Source organism: Labrus bergylta, chromosome 18, assembly GCF_963930695.1.
Source record: "Labrus bergylta chromosome 18, fLabBer1.1, whole genome shotgun sequence".
Lineage (NCBI taxonomy): Eukaryota > Metazoa > Chordata > Actinopteri > Labriformes > Labridae > Labrus > Labrus bergylta.
The window spans coordinates 12,723,929-12,745,367 of NC_089212.1; the positions used below are offsets into that span (position 1 = coordinate 12,723,929).

The 21,439-nt window shown below is 40.7% G+C and overlaps 2 protein-coding genes across 2 annotated transcripts; both read right to left on the reverse strand.

Annotated features, from left to right (window-relative positions):
* Positions 1–561: 561 nt before the first annotated feature.
* Positions 562–13,771, reverse strand: lin52 (lin-52 DREAM MuvB core complex component). Its single transcript, XM_020629972.3, has 6 exons — positions 13,156–13,771; positions 11,289–11,363; positions 11,154–11,191; positions 10,989–11,055; positions 10,742–10,825; positions 562–977 (listed from the first exon to the last, which is right to left on the reverse strand). Exons 1-6 carry the CDS (start codon positions 13,172–13,174, stop codon positions 922–924), a joined length of 339 nt encoding a protein of 112 aa, XP_020485628.1. The 5' UTR covers positions 13,175–13,771; the 3' UTR covers positions 562–921.
* Positions 13,772–14,539: 768 nt separating this feature from the next.
* On the reverse strand, positions 14,540–21,109 carry pomt2 (protein-O-mannosyltransferase 2). Its single transcript, XM_020630061.3, has 21 exons — positions 20,304–21,109; positions 20,140–20,224; positions 19,949–20,053; positions 19,714–19,822; positions 19,484–19,592; positions 18,868–19,027; positions 18,680–18,786; positions 18,510–18,592; positions 18,104–18,213; positions 17,944–18,010; positions 17,769–17,829; positions 17,577–17,655; positions 17,287–17,438; positions 17,100–17,191; positions 16,928–17,004; positions 16,764–16,835; positions 16,621–16,680; positions 16,417–16,522; positions 16,184–16,324; positions 15,317–15,428; positions 14,540–14,672 (listed from the first exon to the last, which is right to left on the reverse strand). Exons 1-21 carry the CDS (start codon positions 20,600–20,602, stop codon positions 14,567–14,569), a joined length of 2,292 nt encoding a protein of 763 aa, XP_020485717.2. The 5' UTR covers positions 20,603–21,109; the 3' UTR covers positions 14,540–14,566.
* Between the last annotated feature and the right edge of the window lie 330 nt (positions 21,110–21,439).

Consider the following 21,439-nt stretch of genomic DNA (forward strand, 5'->3'; position numbering starts at 1 on the left):
TGAGAGGCAGGGGGTGAAGCCGCAGAGGCAACGGCGGACCCTCTGTCCGTGTGAATCGGAAAGACGAAGAGGGGCTTATTAGCGGCCTGCGGAGAAGTGTAACTTGTTGGGAGTGAGCGGCCAGAGCTCCAGCGACATCTCCAGCCGAGAACAGTCCGAGGCATTGTCTTACCTAATTATGGCGGATGGACTTCTTTTTGTTTCCCTTTCGGCATGCCTGTCTGATTCCCTTTTGCCCGGCAACTAGCTCTGACAAGTCTGAAGTGTGCTAATTAGAGAAGAAATGGTCCTAGTAATTATGTCATCTCTCATTAACGACGATGACAATGAGCAATATTATTTTTACGCAATGTTTTGTGTAGGGAGACTCTGCTTCCAATGCTCATTAAAAGGAAAATAAGGACTGGTAACCGGGGAAAGCACTGTCATGTCCGGGCTGCTTACATGTCAGGGGCCAGGGAGGTGCAGCCCTTTGTGCACTTATTGCCCGGATTAAAGACCTGTTGCGTCTGCAGAGTAAGCTGCTGCAAACCACTAAACGAATCATACAAGGCAATCATCTTTTGGCTTTAAAACTTTATTATACAACTTCACAAATTGCAAAATACTGTAAATCATGTTTGAAATAGAAACACGAATAAATAGTGAGCAATGCATCAATAAGCTACAGATAAACTGAGTGAGAAGTGAAACATTTTAAAGTGTACTTTAATGTGAAGGCATCTAAGAGAACATCAGGCGCACCCGAGGAAGCATGTTGCTTCTTGTTAGGTCTGAGTGCAAAGTCTTTGAAGTTTGCTGTTGTCGAGATCTCAACATGTTTGGAGTAAAGGCAGGGTCATCTTGTAGTCCAAAGTTTGCTGCTTGCTTGCAAAAAAAAAAAAAAAAAAAAAAAGGAAAAGAAAAGAAAAAGATAACGTGTCATTTCTTGGGCCTCTCCAAGATGTTCAGAAATTTCCCCCTGGTCATTTCTCTCGCTGAAAAAGAAAAGAAGACCAAAAATCATATATATGCAACATAAACAGCTGAATAGTTGAAGAGGTTTCTTTTACAACAATGTACTGATTGTAAGAAAAAGACTACAATTTGTTTACATCCTTCCAACAATCTTATTTGTTACAACTAGAACAAAAACCTCAGTATTAAACAGTATGTGCCTGCAGCTCTGAACAGAGCTGTTGTTTAGCAATGCAAAGCATGTATTTAATATCTGCAGTGTCACACAGGGAGGTAATTTATACCAACATCTGTTCATTCAGGACATGGGAAACAACATTAAATGGAGACTAGCTACCTTGTGATCTGCCTGATTGCTGTCTCAATGTAGTGAGGTGCAAGTACTCAACGCTGTATGCATGCATCAAAGTGTGTGTTTGTGTGTATTCAATCCAGCGAGATGAGACGTGATGATAGAATAGGGACGGCTAGGACAACTAGAAATAAGAAGAATAACAAAAGCTATTTGGAGGCAAAAGAGCTTCATTCTTCAAAAAAGTAATGAAGACTAAGCTGTAAAAATGATCAGTAAAAGGAACCCTTACGCTCAATTGTGTTCAACCTGCAAAAATGAGTTACGAGATAAATCTACGAGAGCTACGAGATGTGGGAGTGGATATAAAATAAAAAAGATAGAGTCAGTAGCTTTTTCCTCAAGAAAATAAAATCAACTTGTACTAAAGTTATGCCCTTCAATCATCACTTATGGGCCTCCATATACGTGTGGTGGTGACCGTGTCTGCAGAGACTCTGTCCTCTGGATGTATTTTCATGTTTTAGTTTGTTTTGGTTGACTCTAGACATCTCTGGGCAGGGAGTGAATGTTTGTCCCCCCCCCCCCCCCCCAGCCAATGACAGCACTCAAATACAGTTAGGAATCAAACCAGCTAATGTGATGGCTGTGAGCGTAGCTTATCGTAAGAGGAGAAAATATAACATAGTGAGGCCAAACGCTAAGTGGATAAAGCTCGTTCTAAAACGAGGCTGAACCCTGGGTTGGCTTTTACTCTGGGATGCATACTTGGCCTGCTTTCTGTTGGACAGGCAGGTGCCAAACATCAGCGGCTAGCTTGTGCAAGCGTGCGTTAGCTTGAAGTGTAGATACAAGCAGTAAACATTACACACTACGTCTTGCAGTGTGTGAGCGCTTCTGGGGGCGATGAGCAGTTTGAATGTTGTGTTTACAAGCTTCAACAGACATTTCGACTGACCCCACCTTCACATTTTCAACCAGAAATGTTTCTTTGTTATACTGTACTGTATTTAGACACATGGACAATGGTGAAAAGTACAAGTTGTTCCTTTGATTTAAAGAACATAATGCTTCAAGGTTGACCTTTAATAGATGTACTAAACAGTACCAAAAAGTTCTGCTGTACTTTCTTTACTAGCCATAGAGCATATAAATTAACCCCGTTTTTCAGTGTAACATTTACTAATTACACTCCTATAACTGACATTATGAGTTCAAACATTTTCCAGCTTCGCTCATTGGCCTGACACAGTAGAGTTCAAGGTTCAAGTTAAACTCTTTTTTAAAAATTGGTAACGCCACTACACTGAAAGCTGTCTGGGCTGAATCCTTATAAAGCTTGTTCACATTACAACAGAGCTGGCCTCACGGGGGGGTTGGAATCAGAGGCTTTTCTGTCAAAAAACAAAAACTCACATGAGTATAGACTAGAGACAGTGGGGACTTAGCTGCAGCAGCATCAGAGAGCCTGCAGGGGATTTCATCCAGGTACAGTAATTACTCTTTGTTAGAGATGGGAAGATGATCAGGTTCTTAGCTTGACTGCAGCCTTTATGATTTTACAAAGATCATCTATTCTCTGTCACACACAGATATACAAAACTGCATATAAGCTAAGAGGGGATTGATCTCTAATGGGCCTTTAGCAGAAAGTCATCCACCCTCATCACGCCTGCAGGGAGATTGTGCAGAGGATGGCTGCTCTCTGCCTGTATGCTGCTGTGATGAGGCCCCGCCTCCTCCTACCCACGGCGGCTAATGAAAAAGCCAGGCCAGTCAGTAATTTAGATGAGTCGCCCGGTGTGGAATGATAATGGTGCATCTGGGCGTGGGGGCCACGTCACCTTGAGGTGTCTGACATTAGGTTAAAGATGATGCTAATTGGAATGGGAAGGATTCGTTTTGCACTTTCCTGTCTCTTCAAATCAGCCTAAACAAAGTTATCAGGGGACCCCTGGACATGCAAAGGGTGCTTTAGATTGAAATCAAGCCATCAAAATTAAGCGAGGGAAAGCAATTACATCAGGATGACCCTGAAGCCGCAGGTACAGTGATGTCGCTTGCTTATCAGGAGCAGTTACGCCAGAAACGGTAAAGGGAAGCGGCTGATATTTTGGATTTTTCAAATGTTCAATGCCTCGCTCTCTTGTTATCGCTTTCTCCATCTTATGATGAGCCCAAACTGTAAAAGAGATCAGTGAAGGCTGTGCCACTCCTCCCGAGACCCCTCGCCCCACTGAGCGTCTCATTAATTAAGGTTCACTTCAGCATCCCCCTACTCAGAGAGAAATATCATTCATATCATCACATTAAAGACCCCATTAAACATAAATCAGAGCTCAATTTATGATGTGTTGCTCTCTTTTATAACAAGGAAATATGGGGGAAAGTGTTATGATTGCCAAGGTGAAGGTGGGCTCTGATGATCGACTTATATGAAGCCTTAAGCACCACAGGCTGAGGCTGTATTCCCATTTACGTGTTGAGTGCATTATGTGTCCATTGCCTTAATGACAATGCTGTGAAAGAATATTTAAAACAGTGACAAAAACATCAGCAGGCAAAAACATTAGATCAATGTGAAGCGGTGTGCAAAATGTGACCTTCACAACAGGCCATATTATCATCATGTTTTCCATGTGCAGTCTGCTTCTTCAATGTTTTATCAGCAGCTGAGAATTTAAGAATTGGTGCCACCAAATGTTTCTCAATGAACCTGTATACCTCTAATCTATTGCCTAAAGGAAGCTGGTAGTTGTGATTAGACAATCGCAGAATTAATTTTCATTTCTCCTGAACACCTTCAAAATGGAATTTAAGTGTATGTGCATGCAAACCCATTAGACGGTGTACGCAATGCCATGACTCTGAAACAGAAGGAGCTAAATGGATTGAAGTCATTTTTAGTGATGTATTTACACTTGTGATGTAAAAATGTCTTCAATGAAACATGTAGCAAGTAAAAATGTCCCAAGTACATGTATTGAGGACATGACTTGACAATCATGTGATGATTAGGGCTTCATATTTATTTTTGCAATATATCGTCATCTTAACTTGTGTGGTACAATTATTGAATCGCTGGTGGACAACACAGATATTTAATTTTAAATAATAATAATAATATAGCACTCACAATAGATGTCCCTGCTAATATGACTCACTGCATGACCACTTCATGACAGGGGTGCTTGTGACATGAATGAGCGTAACGGGAACAGAATGTAATTGGCCAACGAAGAAGACTGCGGGATAATGTCGGACAGCGGTGAAAAGAACTTACCGGTACGTGATAAAGCGTGGTAAAGAGGTAAAACTGACCAAAGAGCAGTAAATAGATCCATTAGTCCTGCACAGTACCTTTGAAGGGGCTTTTTACATTCTTCAGTAGATCCCACACTATGATGTGTAATGATATGATTGTTTTCGCGTTGAGTGGCTTTGCATTTCCCCCCTACTGATGATGCATGTTTGATTTCAATCAAAATGTTTAACTTTGCTAAAACCGCTATTTCACTTTTCTTTTCTAGAAAATTATTTATGAAGATGACACACACAAACACACACACCACACACACACAGGCTTTGTCATACAACATGGGAGATCAATACTGATTAGAGGGACTTAGAGATTTGTTTAGTTGATTAGAAAGGTCAATTACTAATTTTGCACTAAGTTAATCAGCATCTTGTTAGGACTGCCATCCATACTAAATGACACCTTATGGATCCTGCAGGCCATCTCCTTGCCCTGTTGATTTGTTGCTTTCTAATTATCATTTAGCCCGGACTGTCTTTGGATTCCATCACAGTACCCCGTGCCCGCTCAGTTATCACGGCCACATCCTGCTGTAAATAATCATTTTACCAATATGAGACATTCCTCGCTGCAATCCATTTGTTATCCGAGCGATTTGAATGACTTTCATCCATAAATAGAAGCAATAAAAACAAACAGCTTTCCTGGTTATCATCTGACTGAGGAAAAGAGAGGCCGGTATGGAGCTGATAAAAGAGCGGTCTGCTGAAGCTCCTACATCAGCACAGTAATCCTCTGGATGTAGATTTGAGCCCGATTACTGCTGCTAAGGTACATCACAACAATGGAGATTAACCTATATCTGGAAACAGCTAAATATGTCCTGAGGCTATTTAAAATATGGCCATTTTTTCTATATCAAACAGAAAGGATTAAAACTACGATTTCGATTTCCACTTCCTGTTCTGCACAGAAAAACCAGATTCATCAGTTCAATCTCAGGAGGCTCTAATGTAGACGTGGCGGTGTTACATCTCACTCTCCCCATGTTTATGGTGAGTGATCTTGGTGTCATTGTCACAGCCCACTACCAGCCCCCCCCCCCCCACCACAATTCCCCTGGGTATAAAATGAGAGTAATCATTACTCCGCCCTCCCTGATAACCCCCTCCACCTATGCCTGCTTCTCTCAATGGCAAATTCCCCGTGAGCGGCAGGACCCCTCTTAGCACCAAGGACAGAAGACCACCTGGGTTAACTGGAGTCCCGGACCCCCGCCCTGACCGCCCCGATTCACTTTCATTAAGAGCAAAGAGGACTTATCTGACCCTCACTGCCCATCGTTGCGAGCTGCTCAGCTATTACGGCCTGTAAGCTTTATTTAATGGATTTAACATCCTCTTTCACCGCCCTCGTCTCAGGGGACGAGAGAGACACAGAGGAGATGAAACACACAAGCCAAGAAACACTTGAAGGCACACACGCACTCAGCATACACCCCCCCCCCCTTCTCCCTCCAGCAACACATACACATGACGCTCATGTTTGTGTTCAAAATTCAATTACCCACTTATTGATACTTCACAGGGATATTTAAGATGCAGACACGAGCTGTGATTTCCCAAGGGAGCCACTGGTTCCTCTTTATGTCCCAACCGAGAGGGCCCACCCCTCCTCTCCTCCTTCTCCTCCAATGCATTTTCGCCTGGCTGACACACACTCACGCACACACACACACACACACACCAAAACAAACACATCTGCACCTCCCAACCCATGCCCAGGCCTGCGCCTGTTCAAGAGGTGTCCTTATTAATAGGCAATCAGTCAAAAATCATTCATTAAAAAGCCTAAAAGGTTTTACACCCGTGCTATGATTAGCTGGGAAAGAAAATTCAATGAATTCCTAATGCCTTTATGGAAATGAGGTGTCATTTCCGATCTGCTCAGGGAGGCGGCAGGCTTGCAGAACTGAGGAGTGGTGTGTAAATGTGTGTGTGTGTGTGTGTGTGTGTGTGTGTGTGTGTGTGTGTGTGTGTGTGTGTGTGTGTGTGTGTGTGTGTGTGTGTGTGTGTGTGTGTACGTGTGGAGCTCTGCCTGCCTACGCTTACACACAACTCACTGATCCTGCTTAAGATAAGGACAGGCTCTATCAGATACAGCTGCAACCTGCTACGCAGATGAAGAGGAGACTCGTGTCATCCCTTTTGCAAAAATGTGCCAACAATGGAAGCAGCAGCGCTATCTTGAAAAAGCTAAACAGCCAAACAACACAAGGCCCAATCAGATGATAAAAACTGAACTTTTAAAGGTGAAACACCCTTGATCCTTGTTTCACTTTCCTTTCTGTGAATGTGTAACCTTCAAAGAGAGACGCACAACAACAATGCCATTCATCGCGACTATTAGCAACCAGGGGACAGACAAGTATAGTAGAGGTGAGGAGGAGGAGGTAGGGTGGTGGCAGCGGTGGCGGGGACACATCCCCTGTTCCTCATTCAGCAGCTGTCAGCTCAGGTACTTCATAACGGCCCGCCCCGCGGTCAGCCTGCCTGATGGATTGATGGAGGCACATTAGCACCAGTGGAGCCCAGTGAATGCAATCATATTCAGCAGCAGCACGCTTCTAATAGGCCGGAGATTGATCCTCAGGGTGAGGAGGAGGAGGCGCTGGTGAATGTGGGCCCATTAGGAGCTGTCAGGGCAGGGCGACCTTCAGTCTCACCTTCGCAGACGGATGCAACAGGGGTCAGTCTGGGTCTAACTGGGTGGCACCATGGCAGAGGAGAGGTGCTGTGGGGTGCTACGTGAGAGACAACAGGTGGTCCTTCACCCGGCAATGCCTGTATTTACGAGGGTACCAAAGCTTTTACAAGCAAAATTCCTAAAAAGTTGCAAAGTTGTGTAAAAAAAAAATAAAAAATCAGAATGTGATGATTTGCATAACATTGAATCTTCCAGTTGAATTGAAAATAGCAAAGACAACATGTCACATGTTGAAACGGAGGCATTACATTTTGGGGGGATAAATTGATTTGCCCAATCTTAATTGAGTGCAGAAAACTTTCAAGAAAATGCTGGGACAATCGCAAGAAAAGACTAGAAAGTTGTAAAATGCTCTTAAAGAACACCAGATGGACTTTCTCACAGCTAATAATGTTTACTGGCAACAGGTTAGTAACATGATTGGGTAAAAAAATTAGGATTCCAGAGAGGCTGGCAAATAGTGAAACACTTCAAGAACAATCAGGGATGTGATTGCAATCTTACAAAAAAGAAAATCCCCCCTACATACATATATATTTTAGTGACAACAACATTTAGGCAGTAACTGTAATGTCAAACCTGTTTCAGCAATATTTCAGCACTGCAGTTTCTATGGCTGTAGGCTGTATACAAGCCTCTGTAGGCTACAGTTAAAATGCAGTTTTTTCACAACATGACTGGGATTATTAGATTTGTTTATGCCCTTGCAGGGATACAACAATATTGAAGTTAAATCTTCTTTTTTTTTTTTTTTTACTTAAACTTAATTCCGAATTAGGTTAATTTGGGTGACACATAGTGTTGAGCAGCATACTCCATGTAAGGCAGACATTCTTTTATTTTCTCTCATTAAACAGAATCTTGATTTTGATAAACTGGGGAAGGTTTTAGTGACAGACACGGAGCGTCTATGTAACCATAGAAACTAACAAACAACTGCCCACATGCCAGAGAGGGCGAGAGAAAAGCTGTGCCACTGACTGATCACTCAAAAAAAAAAAAAAAGTGCCATCATCCTTATAGATAGGACTTTCTAAATTCTCTGTTTGCTCTCTGTATGCAGGATAAATTGCTCGGGAGATAAACTGGCCTTCCTGCAGGCCCAACTTATCACCCATTGAAAATGTTTTGAGCCTTATGAAGCATAAAACAAGACAAAGGAGACCCTGAACTGTTCAACAGCGGAAATCCTACATTAGGGTAAAACATTGTTCTTTAAAAAATTATATAAACTATTCTCCTCAGTTTCCCAATATGTGTGTTGTTTAAAGAAGTGATGGAACAGAGTGTCTTATTATAACGCCTTCAAATATACAACAGAAAGTTCAACATGAGAACATACAGTCATCTGTCAAACAACAAATACTAACAGCACGTCCTACATGTAGAAGAGTTTAACAGCATTCAGTAGCCTTGAACCTACAAGTGTGACAGAGCGTCATCACCAGCTCTAACAGTTCGGTGCTCTTTAACTCAGGCCCTCCAGCCCGTCCCAAAGGAACACTCAGCTTTCAATTACATCCAATAACAGCACTTATCAGAGCCCTCAGCTTTCCCCAGAGACTCCCGGCATGATGCCCGCGCTCAGCGGCCCACGACAGGGGCATTCATCACGGGGCGGAGTAACAGCTGGGGCCTGAGGAAGAGGCACGCGTCAAACCCCTCTGGGACTAGACCCGGCCAGCGTCATACAGCTATTATGGGGGGTGTTTATGGGAGAAGGGTGGGTAGGGTGTTGAGTGGGGATTACTGGTTTGCAACATCCTCCCTCCACATCCCTGTTGATATATATGTTTACAGCTTAAACAAGCACTAGTAATGTTTGTATTCCAGAGTATTTGAAATGCTATTCTCGCAATAATGTTTGCTCCAGGTTCTCTTCTCTGCTGCGGTAGAGTGGGTGACTTTTCACAGCCTGATTGTGCTCTACCCATTAACCAGCTACCTCTTTAATGGTCCACATGTTGAAGGGGGAGGGACAGTAAATCCTGTCCCCCCCCGCCCGCTGTCGCTTGGCCATTTTCTGTGGATACTCGTTTACGGGAAGTGAAGAGAGCACAAACATGATGAAAAACTATCTGAGATTTACAAGGCCTTTCCTTACAACCAGGAAACGGAGAAAATTAAACCAGAGAGCATTAAACAGCACCCATTACAGGGCTGCTCCGACACCCGTAATAACCGTCATTGTGTCCCATCACCCTGAGGTGCATGAGATGATTGCAAAGCCTGCAGGCCTCCACCTGTGACAGCTAACATCTTAATGCCAGCCGGATTACATGCATCTCTGGGTTTAGGGAAGTCGGGGAGATTAAACACTTTTTCAATGAAAAGTATCTGTGACTTGTGGTTGGTGCAAAATATGACACATGCTACACAATCTATTGAGGCTTAATAAGTACTTACTCTTCTCTAGACTTTCCTATAGATTTTCAGTTTGACATGTGTGCATTACACCACTTCAAATATCAAACATTTCAATCCCTCTGCAGTCAGCTCCTTTACTTAAATCTGATCTCTTAAGATAATTAAAAAAGTTCAGCATATGCTTCCCCTCAATGCCAATCGAAACATCTCAAAATGATGTTTGCCATAATTCAATTTATACATGTGGGCTGTTTTTAAAGAGTTTATAAAGCAGTGAACTCATTTGAAGCTGTTATAAGACGCTCATTATGCAGGAAATGCTTCTTCATCTCTCTACCTCAGATCACTGTTTGCCCCTATGATCGGGCATGTTGGTTGAATGTCACTGACCTAGAAATAAAATAGATGTGCATTTATTTATATATTCCATCCCAATAAGAGGAGAGCTTCCCCACAATTCTAAATTGCTTGTGTGCTTTTGACGAGAAAACATTTTCTCAGGAAAATATGAGCACTTAGCAACATCTCTCTAATCCTCAGGATTATGACAATGGAGGCAGCCGGGAATGGATTAAAAACGAGATTTTGCATCCATCAACTGCTTGAGCACTTGTTCTAGGGGCTCGGGTGAGCAAGCCATTGTCTCTTACCTTTTACAATTCAACAAGATTGACCCAAATCCATTGTTTCAAGACCTCAGAGTCAACTTATTGATGCTGTTTCATAGTAATAGAGAGGCATTTGAAACTACAAGTTTGAAAATGAGGCCTGTTCTGTTTTTGGATAAACCATACAAGCCTATGTGCTCTCAGCCTGTTAGGGCTTTCAATGTCAAAACAAACGGGACGCTTTTAAAATACACTAGCTCGATAAAGAAAGCCCGTGAGCACCATCTAGTGGCAACATGTGATTACTGCAGCTACACTGCAGCTTTTGATTCACCTCAAATTATGTGTTTTGCAACTGTTGCTGTCTGTCCACTTGCAAACTAGTTTCTGATTCAGGGGTTTTGTTATAAAAAGCAAAAATACTTCTAACACATCTTTTACACACACTGTCTGTAGTGTACATTGTGTAGTTGGTGTTTTTCATGTACTCACATTCTTCTAATCCCAGCTGATACGCAAGGTTCTGAAGTCCTTTGACCTTCTCCATCAGGTTGGCCGTGGTCAGACTGCCTAGCTCTGCAGAAGAAAAAGCAATGACAGCGCTAAGCTACAATGCACTCGTTTCAGCAAATATGTTATCCCACATGACAGGATTATACATTTAGAGTACTTCTCTTCAACACCCATTGTTCAGATACATGGAACATGTTAGAAATCCCAACACAGTCTGGTACACTACCTTTCAACATTTCAATGTCTTCACTCTCTAGTTCAGCCATCCACTTGGGGGGTGAATTAGTGATGGGCTGTGAAACATACAACAAATGTCTGAGTAGATATACTACAGTTTATCAAGCACATTTCATTGTCTTGTTTGCAAATCAAAGTGATCAATCTTACTTACATTTTTACAAGATGCAGCAAATTCTGCAACACCGGGCACTTTATGAGAGATAACATTGTAATCCTTATTATGACAACAGGAAACAAAATGCCACTGAGAGTAATATCACAAAGCAGGAGGAGAAGGTAAACTTACACTGCTCTGGCCACAGGTCAGGTGATGCTCTGTCCAACTTCTCAAAGCTAAGCAATGAGGACTCAAAATCATCACCTATCACCAAACAGAAAATCATTTTTTTTAGCTACAACTTTAGTAGATGATAGAGATGGCCAAGAACTGTCCTCAGAACAATGAACTCCCTCTAGTGGACGGACTGATGGTTAAACCATATAATTACATGATTTATTACCATGTTTATTTCCGTATCTTTTGCACTGCTCACCACTGCACAATTGTCTTATGTAGGCGTGTACATATTAGTTTCTGTTACAGTTTTTACATGGAGAGCACAGTCTAAAGTCAAACTCCTTGTTAGTGTAAGCAGACCTGGTCCATGAAGCTGATTCTGATGAAAAGAAAAACAATTGCTGAACTATTTTTTGAATTGTTAATATTTTTCAGTAGTATTTCAGGCATCAAACAATTGATAGTTCATACTTCTTAAATGTAAGGATTTGCAATTCTTTGGAATTTAGAATAACATTACAAATGAAGAGTCTTTACTTTTTGGACAGCCACTTTACCGTGTCCCTTTAGGATCTGAGGTATTGTGTTACGAGTTTTGTGATATTTTAAAAATGAAAAGTTTGTTGTTTAATTGTGAAACTAATGTGATAAATCTATGATGAAACAATAGTAGCAGCCTTACAGAAACCAAGTAGGACTTACCTAGAAGTTTCTACTCTATAAATATATATTTTTTAAACTATAAACATGATATGTTTCAGTTGCAGGCCCGAAACAAAAGCAGATAATAGAAAATCCCATTAGTCTATCATTACTACATTTAGGGGAATGTTGACCAATAGCCTTTTAAAAAGAATTGTTGAGATACTAATATATATATATATATATATATATACATATGTTTGTATGAAACATATAGTCAGTATGGCCACATAACAGCTCATATCATTTATCTTACTGTTGATGCTGCACTTTTGTGTATGTTGCATCTTTTCTTTAACTCTGTGCTTTTTGCTAATTAATTTAGCTATTAAAAAATAGCTTATTTCTTCAACACTCTTTCTTGTTGTACTTATTGCTTTAGCTCACATTTAAACTTCTTATTTTATTCATATTACCATTATTCCTATTATTTCTCCTACTAAGAGCAACTGTGAAGACCCAGTTTCCCCCTGGGGAAGTATTTCTGATTCAAAAACATATTGATACAAATGATCATATTGTAGACAAATTGCATATTATGTAAGAAAATATAAACACGACACACACGTATATATTGATATATTATACACCTACATTGATTACCATGGTAACGGGCAAATGCAGACTAGGAAAAACACGAGGTAAACTCAGTTTAATGCATATTTACAGTAAAGATCCTGCTTGTTGAAGCTATCTAAAGGAAAAACAATAAAGTCATGTACAAAACAATTCAAAACAGCAGAAAATAGGGTTTGTAAAGCTCATCACTAAGCACGACGTTGACAAGTAAAACACTTTAACTCTTACCTATAAGATATATGGAGGTAAATGAGCCTGTACAAAGAACAGCAGCTTCCGAGGTTAGCTGTGTTTATTACCAGCAGCAAAACAAACAGTAAGAGCAGTGAGGGTCAAGCTGTTACAAAAGGTTCAGGCTTGTTATCGCCTGTGCTTCCCTGTGAAGTGGACAGACTCAACACTGGGGCTAGTAAGGCTTTAGCTTACGGTAAAAAAAACATCTTTAAACCATGAGAATAATACGCTAACATGTGTATTCTGTCGTCTCGTGGTGTTCTTGAGAGACAGCAAGTGAGTCGCTAACGATTTAACGCCCTTATATAGGTACAATTTACATTTTTAACACAGCATAGCAGGGTAAGGATTTAGAATTTACCTCCATTTGGAGACGCCATCTTCACAATAAACACGTGACAAATAACAGCCAATTGCTGCAGCCGTCTTGAGAGTTGACGCGTATGGGGTGTAATTCACAAGCGTGCCAGCAGGCGGCCTACTGGTTTAATAATGTTAACAAACCAGCATAATACACTGATGTCGAGGTGAGGCAAGAGGCAAATGAAAAGGTGAATACAGCTTCATGTCAAACAATCTATTTTTTTTTACAAAATTCTCTCGTCTCTATCAAATAACACTTGCAATTATTTTCTATGATGAATACATAAAGTGCCTATTCATACCTGTTTCGATGTAATCTTCGATTCATACATGTACTTCAAATCTAAGGTGGAAATGTATTCTTTTATCCCAAGTGACTGAAAGTAGTTTGTTCATTTTGTGATTTTGTGTCCCATGCCATTTCAGCTAAGGTGGTGGGAATGTATACACCTCTAAAGTTATTTAAAGGTTACAATTTCATTCTGAGATGTCATTTTTTTTTTCTTGGTTTTGTTGAGACTGCTATGTTACTTTGCCTGTCTTATACTATATACCTGAAATGTATTGTTTCTGTTAATCTTAAAAGGAAGATAAACCCCAGTTTAAGTGTCTGTTAAAATAAAAATATAAGATAAATCTTATGCAAGTGTAAAGAGAGCACAAACATGTTGAAATAAATGGCATATATATATATATATATATATATATATATATATATATATATATATATATATATATATATATACATACAAGTAAACATAGATTACAAGAATATCATAGTTTATTGATAACACTGAGATCTACATATGATACTGAGTTAGTTTTAGTCTTAAAATGGAGGGGGGGGGGTGGTATTCAGTCCTGGACAGCACTGATATACAAAACAAATACAGAGTAAACATTGAGATCAAGACAAATGTAAAACAAAAACATGCTCCGTACCTATGAAACAAAAATGTTTTCTGAGCAGCAAGACGCAGCATTTCACTTTCACCAGTCCTTTCAGGCACTTCAGCTTATTGATGTGAAATACTGTCAGTGTACATTTTTATTACGAGTGAAGAATGTAAGATGTGTCTTGATTTAAGGCAACTTGGACATTATTAGTGTCTGGATCGTAACTTTCTCCACAACATTCTGGCTTCATATTGCACTTTTTCAGGTCCTTCTTGTAAAATATAAATTTAACCTGATAGACTACAATACTTGGAAATGTTGGGACACATGAATACCTAGACAAAGAGATTCTTCAGTAGTGTGTGCAGTCAGTACCTTGTGAAAATATCCTTGAATGTAAACTGGCCATACAGTAAGTCATGTTTGATTAAAGTACCTTATACTCAGAACTATCATCCTACATCATAGTATTATTGTTTGTTTAAAAAAAAAAAAAAACAATACAAAGAAGACTAAAACTCCCAGGTGTCCATCCACTTCAGGCCAGCCATGGTACTACCCGGCTCGTGTGCTAGGGGACCCGTCATGCCGTAGGAGAGCGGCTGGAACAGGTAGAAACTGACAGAGAGTGGATTACTGTGATTAATACAAAGTCCAAATAAAAACACTTTTGAAGTAGATAGGGGTTCTGAGTCCATTTTAAATTAAGGCCTGAGTAGGAGTTGTTCCGCTTCTTTAGAGAGCTATACATTCAGTAGGTCACCAGGGAGAAATCCACTACAAGTGACTCCAGCCTTCTGCTTTGCAACAGAATTTGTAAAATGCGTGAACTTTTCCTGTTGAGACGGACTATGAGAGGACCGATTCCTCTCTGACTGTATGTGTGCACGTTAATTAAAACTGGAAGGAACACAGCTAGTGTGGCTCTGTGTATAATCTGCATCTGAAGTATACTAATAAAGATTTAGCATTTGGGTTGCCGAGATAAACTGGAAAAAAAGCTTTAACAGGATAACTACAGATTCTACTAAAGTAGCTTGTGATGGGCAGATCTGACCTTTGGACAGATGCAGCCTAGCTGTTTGTTTCAGCCATTGTATTAAGCTAAGCTAAACCAAATAGTTGACGGCATTAGCTTCAATATTCAGTGACAGACATGAGAGTGGTGCCAATCTTTGTACCCAGAGAGAGTAAATAAGTACTCCCTTAAGGATAAAAATAACATTTCTTTTTTACAGTTATTGCTCTGTTGGTCATCTCACCTGTAAAGAACACCAAACAGAAGCACCAGCAGCCCGACTCTCTGAAGCCAGCTGGAGTAAGGAGGGCGGAGCAGCAGGTCAGTGCTTTTCAAAAGAACATCTAAGGTTATTCCTGCAACGAGAAAAAAAGAAAACCTGTGAACCAACACAACTGCTTTGTCTTTATCAGGGGTTAAAAAAAAAGGTTAGAATGACTGACTGACAACTGAATTTGAAAGAACATTTAAAGGACATTTTTGTTCCTTTTATTAATCCTGTCTTTCTTCAGTTTGGGGATAATCATGCTTCTGAAAATCAAGCTCGTCTCCACAGTTTCTATAATGCTCGCACATTGTTAACATGTAGCATCATGTTTGGGTCAATGGTTTATCTGTTCACATTTGCAACTTGGCATTATTACCAGTATGCCAAATGATCTAGAAGTAGTTCCTGTTTGAAAGAAACAAACACCGACTGGATTAGTTTGAAACTGAAGAAAATGTAACTTAAACTAATAATGCTCGGGCAAGTTTTCCAGGGAAACCTTACATCTTTTAATTTCTCTGACTTTGCATATTTATGATTTGTATATAATAAAATATGTAAAAATCCATGTACCATGTCTTTGGGTTTACATTAAACTTAGTAGCAATCAGATTCTCCAAGTAATGAATCCAAGTTCAAGTTAGACTTTCATAGTCCCATATATATTGCTTTAATAGGCTTTACAATCGATACCATAACAATCATACTCGATCTGTACAGTAGAGCCTTAGTTAGGAACCTTTGATAAGGAAAACTTCCCCCAAGAAATACCTTTCCCAATCCCCTTAAACTATCCCTCATTTTTAAGATCCATCGTCTGCACACATAGCTTGAGTTTGGTACCTGTTAGCATGCTGCTAAAGAGCATTGCAGGAAAGTAGTGGTGGTAGTAGAGAACCCGGCCCATAGTAAAGAAAGGTGCATAGTGCAGCAACCAACCGAGGAGCAGCAACCCGCCTTCTCTCTTCAGAACGAGAGAATGCTCTGAAAGATAATGTGGAGTTCATATTTAAGTCATCATTCTACTGCTGCAGCTAACAGGATACGCTGTTATTTGACCATGTTTATAAACACACCTATTCTTGTTTGGCTCAATGAGAACCTTCTTTGCAGGGCTATAGACGCCACGGCCACCATAAGGAGGTACAATCCTAAAGTGATCACGTTCGTCCACCAGACCACCTTAAAAAAAAAAAAAAAAAAGAAAGAGAGAATTTAATCATGAGGGGGTTATGTAAGCTGTTCAGACAAGATGACAGCAGCAAGTAGGCAAGACTCACAGGGTTCCCCAGGAGGTAAACACGGAACTCTGTGTCATTCACTCCGGAAAACCTCAATCCCTTTACAGAAACAAACAGGAAGTAGTTTGAATTAGTATTTAACATTATAAATGTAACTCAATACTATTAATGATGAAATGTACCTGGTAGTTGATGGGCCAGTGCCAGGGTTTGGAGTTCATCTCATTATCTTTTGGTTTTAAGCCACTGTTTCCCTAAAAACACATTCTGCTGTCAGTAAATCATTTCAAATACAACACTTTATTTGAGCACAGACTGAGTCACTTCTTTTCTCTTTGTTTCTTACTCTTATCATGACAATGTGGGACTCCAGCAAGATCTCCAGAAAATGAGGCTTCAGCACAGACAGACTAATGTTGGGCACTGCCAGAAGAGACGAGGAAAAGTAAGTAATGTTGGTTAGTGCAGACATCGCTGAGTACAAACAGAGAAAACTAAACAGCAGGTTTTGATCATACATTTGGGGTTGATGTGATCTTCAATGTTCCACTGAGAGCTCGGAGTCTCCTTCAAGTAAGGACTGCACGTCACCTCCACCTGTTCCCAGCCCCTAAACACAACAAAAAAAAAAAACCCGACTTTGTCACTGTCCGTACATAACATGAACGTGAGGTGAAATCACAAGCAGAGGAGACATGTTTATACCACTTCGGGAGAGTTTTTCCGGAGGAGTAAAGCACACAGCCGGTAGCTCGGTGCACAAAGCGGACTTTGCTGCGCAGCACCTTCACAAGGTCACCTTTACGACCTCCACAGACCTCCACCTGCCACAGGTCATTGAGGTCACCTGTGCCATTCTGAGTGCAAAACAAAGGTGGAGATGAGTTTCAGGCTTCAGTGACATACACACAAGAACATACCATCAGAGCAGTGAAACAAGTAATCTGCCTTTAGCTTAGTGCTGTTTAATGTTCAGGTGTTACGCGCATACTCACAATGCCGTATCCTGTAACCTGGAAGTGTTTCTTTGTCAGAGGGGCTTCATGGATGTGAGCATGAAGGTTACGAGTTGTTCTAAAAGGATTAGGAGCAACAATATTTCCTTTCAAATCGGCATAATATTTGACTTGATAGCACTTAAGCATTTAAAACAGCAAACAATAAGAGACGTTTTTTCATGTTCTTACTCTTTGTGCTCCAGTCGAATGATGTCACCATGACGAATCAAATCAGGTGTCCCAGAATGAGCTTAAAAGAGATAATCAATAGAAATCTAAATTAAGAGGCTCATACATTACACCCTCAAGTCATACATGAATGATTGGTATACGTATAAACAATACGGCAGCCGTGTTTTCTCACAATCATTTAGATCCGCTCTGTGAACAAGCCACAAGTTGTTGTAGTCCTTGTGCAGATATGCTGTCACCTGTGTGCAAGAGAGTTCATGTGGAATAAATGAAAACAGCACAGATATTATTACATTATAATCATGCCTCATGCTCTGAGTCTGTAGTCTGACCTGCTGCTGCCGTGCTCCCACTCCCTCAGGATATAAGTGCCAATGAGAGTGCAAATAACCTCCAGCTATACGGAGGTTCTTGATTGTAATGGTGGAACCATATGCCAGATCTGCATGAGAAGAACGTCAAACTAATTACAAGACACCATTAAAGTAAATGAACAATGTATTCTGAAGCGTTTACAGTGAGTGACCACACTAGATAATCAAAGTAGCGGAGTTTAAATTATCCTAACTTATAAAACCCAGACATGCTTCTTTGTGAACATTATAGCACATCTGGCTGTCATCAGTACTAAAGGAAAGCCTTTATTTCTCTTTGACCCCCTTTTCTGTTTTTTTTTTTTTTCAGTAAACACAGCTGCAGTGTTGTGTGGTTTTATCCACTTGTGTTTTTTAGACTTACACTCAGGCATGGACGCGTTGTGTAGATTGTTCCCAATCAGGCGGGACTGAAAGGCCGAGCTGAAGAAACCATCTCCTGGCCCACTGATGAGGAAGAACAATCATGATTACCCAAACAACGAGTGAACGCCATCGCACACACCGTTAGCGCAATATATCAACGAGGCACACCTTTTGTTCAACACGACAAAGTGGACCGCAAACACTGTAACATATAAGAGGAGGGGGAGCAGGATGAGTCCAGCAACCCGGGCCAGGAAGTGCTTTGCAATTTCCACCTAGAGACAGAAAGTAAGATTAGAAAAAAAGATGAATCTTTAGATCTTTAACATACATCTACATTATCAGTTGTTGTTTACCAGTGAGAGGCTGAGGTCTCCAAAAAGAATCCAGAGGTCCCAGGCTGTGTTCAGTCCCACCAGCAGGATGACAAATAGACCCACAAACTTCACCCCCAGTGCCCCCGCGAGATTGACACCTGTCAGTATCAGCCAGAACCACCAGGAGGCAGTAAAAGATCTGTAGACGTCAGCAAGGAAAGATACATGAAATGGTAAATGTGCTTGAGCTTGTACAGTGCAGGTCACACTAATCCACTCACACAGTGATCAAGAGGCTGCTATTTAAAGTGTCCATCAGAACGACCTAATCTATTCATACACATGCATACGCCGCAGGCGAAGCAGCGGGAGCAACTTGGGGTTAAGTGTCTTGCACAGGGACACATAGACATGAGGTTGCAGGAGCTTGGGATCAGCTCTACCACTGAGCCACAGCCACAGGAGTGAGTTAACGCCAACCAAATAAAGGGTGTGTACCAGCCATTGAACATGTGTGATTTGTTTCAATATTATAATGTAATACAAGCAAATAAAAAGCTGTATCAACAATTTTTCTTTTTTGTTGCATTTTAATTGAAAGAAAACAAATTGTGGATTACTTAATGGATAGCTGATCACCACAAGGTCTTCCTACCTGTATCTCTGCTGTTTAAACTTGACCATGCTCAGCACAGCTGCCATGATGAAGAACATGAGTATAGGGTCCAACAGGATGTACTGGGAAATGGTGATACAGCCAGTGTCTGAAAGGAGGGTGAGATTAGCAAAATTATACCTTTTTTCTTTATCATGACAGGGAATATGTATATGCTGCCTTATATTCTGAGTTGTGCAACTCTTTTAAATAATTAGACATTTGCTTACCAAATATGAGCAAGGTGGCAGCGATGAAAGCAGCAGTGTGTGACTGCGACAGCTCCAACACGATGAGGTAGGCAAAGACTGGGAGAGAGGAGCCCAGAACGGCACAAAACTGTAGAAAAAGTGGAGGAAAAGATACCCCTTGTTTCTCAAAGTTGTGACAGAAATCTTACATTTAAATTGCCTTAAGTCCATTTAACGAATGTTGGCATGTCCTCTGGAGTAGAGAGTGTCTTACTCCTCTCATCCCCCAGTAGTTGTGGTGTTCATATTTATCTCCTGGCTTTACGAAGGGAAAGGTGCCATCATAACCAGTCATGTAACCTGCTAGGCCTATCAGCATCTGCAACAGTGTCAAGAAGGAGTCATTAGCCAGACTTTTGCATGAAGAAATTGAGCCTGCATTAAATGGATAATCCGCCATCTCACTTTTCCAAGAGGAGGGTGAACATCAAAAAAGAAGGTCCTGTTGATGTAGTAGCTCCCCATCTTTCCAAAGTGTGTTTCGTCCCAACTGTAAAAACCAAAACCGCTCTGTTAAAAACACACATGCACAAAGTCCACATTCATGCATGCAGAGGATTGTTACTTACCACACATGAGGAGGCTCTGTTATCTTGTAGAGGCGTGTAGAGAAAGACAAGCCCACCACCAGCATCAGCAAAACTCTGCTCTTTGACTCATTGTTGACATTTCCTCTGGCCACAAACTTAGCTGATGTCCCATTTGAGGACTGAGTGTCATCTTCTGACAAGTGTCCCGGAGTTTGACTGCTTCTGTCTTTTGAAAAAGGAAGGGACTGGTTCTGGGAGGTGGATGCAGTTTTTCTGTTTCGTAGTGTTGAGGTGTCCTCTGTTGTGTTCCACTGTGTAATGCATCCTTCCTTTGCCATTAGAAAATTCAACTTGTTTAATGTTTAATAGCCTTCCTCCTAGAAGCCAGGTAAGTCTTTCTTTATTAAGGTTGCACTACCTAATCATGCAAGTTAAAAACAGCTAGATAACGGGTTTTATGTAGGTGTTTTTGAACGTCAAAGTCAGCTAACTTAGCTGAGATAATAGTTTAATTTAACACTTGAGCACCAGGTGTCAGTCCTTAATGTTGACTGTGAAAACTGACATTTAATGTCGCACCTTCCCTACTTGAATTATCTGACATAATAACAGATACATGGTCACTGAACTACTGGCTCTTGTGTCGATAACATACTCATCCTATCTTGATAATTTACAGAGTAGTCTATCTGCTACACAGAAGGCGGCATTCCAAACAGTAGCAGGTGATAAACTGCGGACAGTTTCTGTTGCCTCAATTTAACGTTTTAATAAAAGAAAATCGTATTAGCTACCCAGTGAGCGAGAAGTTGTTGTTAGAATCACGAAACACGTATGAGGCGAAGTGGCTTCTGGGAGATGTATTCTAGTGTATTGTTGCAATGTGTGGCATGGTGTTCCAAGCGAAACACAATTTCCCAGAATCCCAATGGGATGACTCCTCGTCCCCGTGTAACCAATAGGAAAAGTGTTATGGAGATCTTGGAAGCGTAAACGAGTTGCAGCTTTTTTTGTCCACTAGAGGGAGCCAAAGTATTATACATTATCTTAACGTATCTGTTTCTTATTTTCAAAGAGGTTTTAAATGTTGAAAAGTTTTAATACAATGGATTCATATTATTATTCGAGTAAATTCAGTAATTGTGGTTCATATTGAAAGCTTTACTCCCAAATGC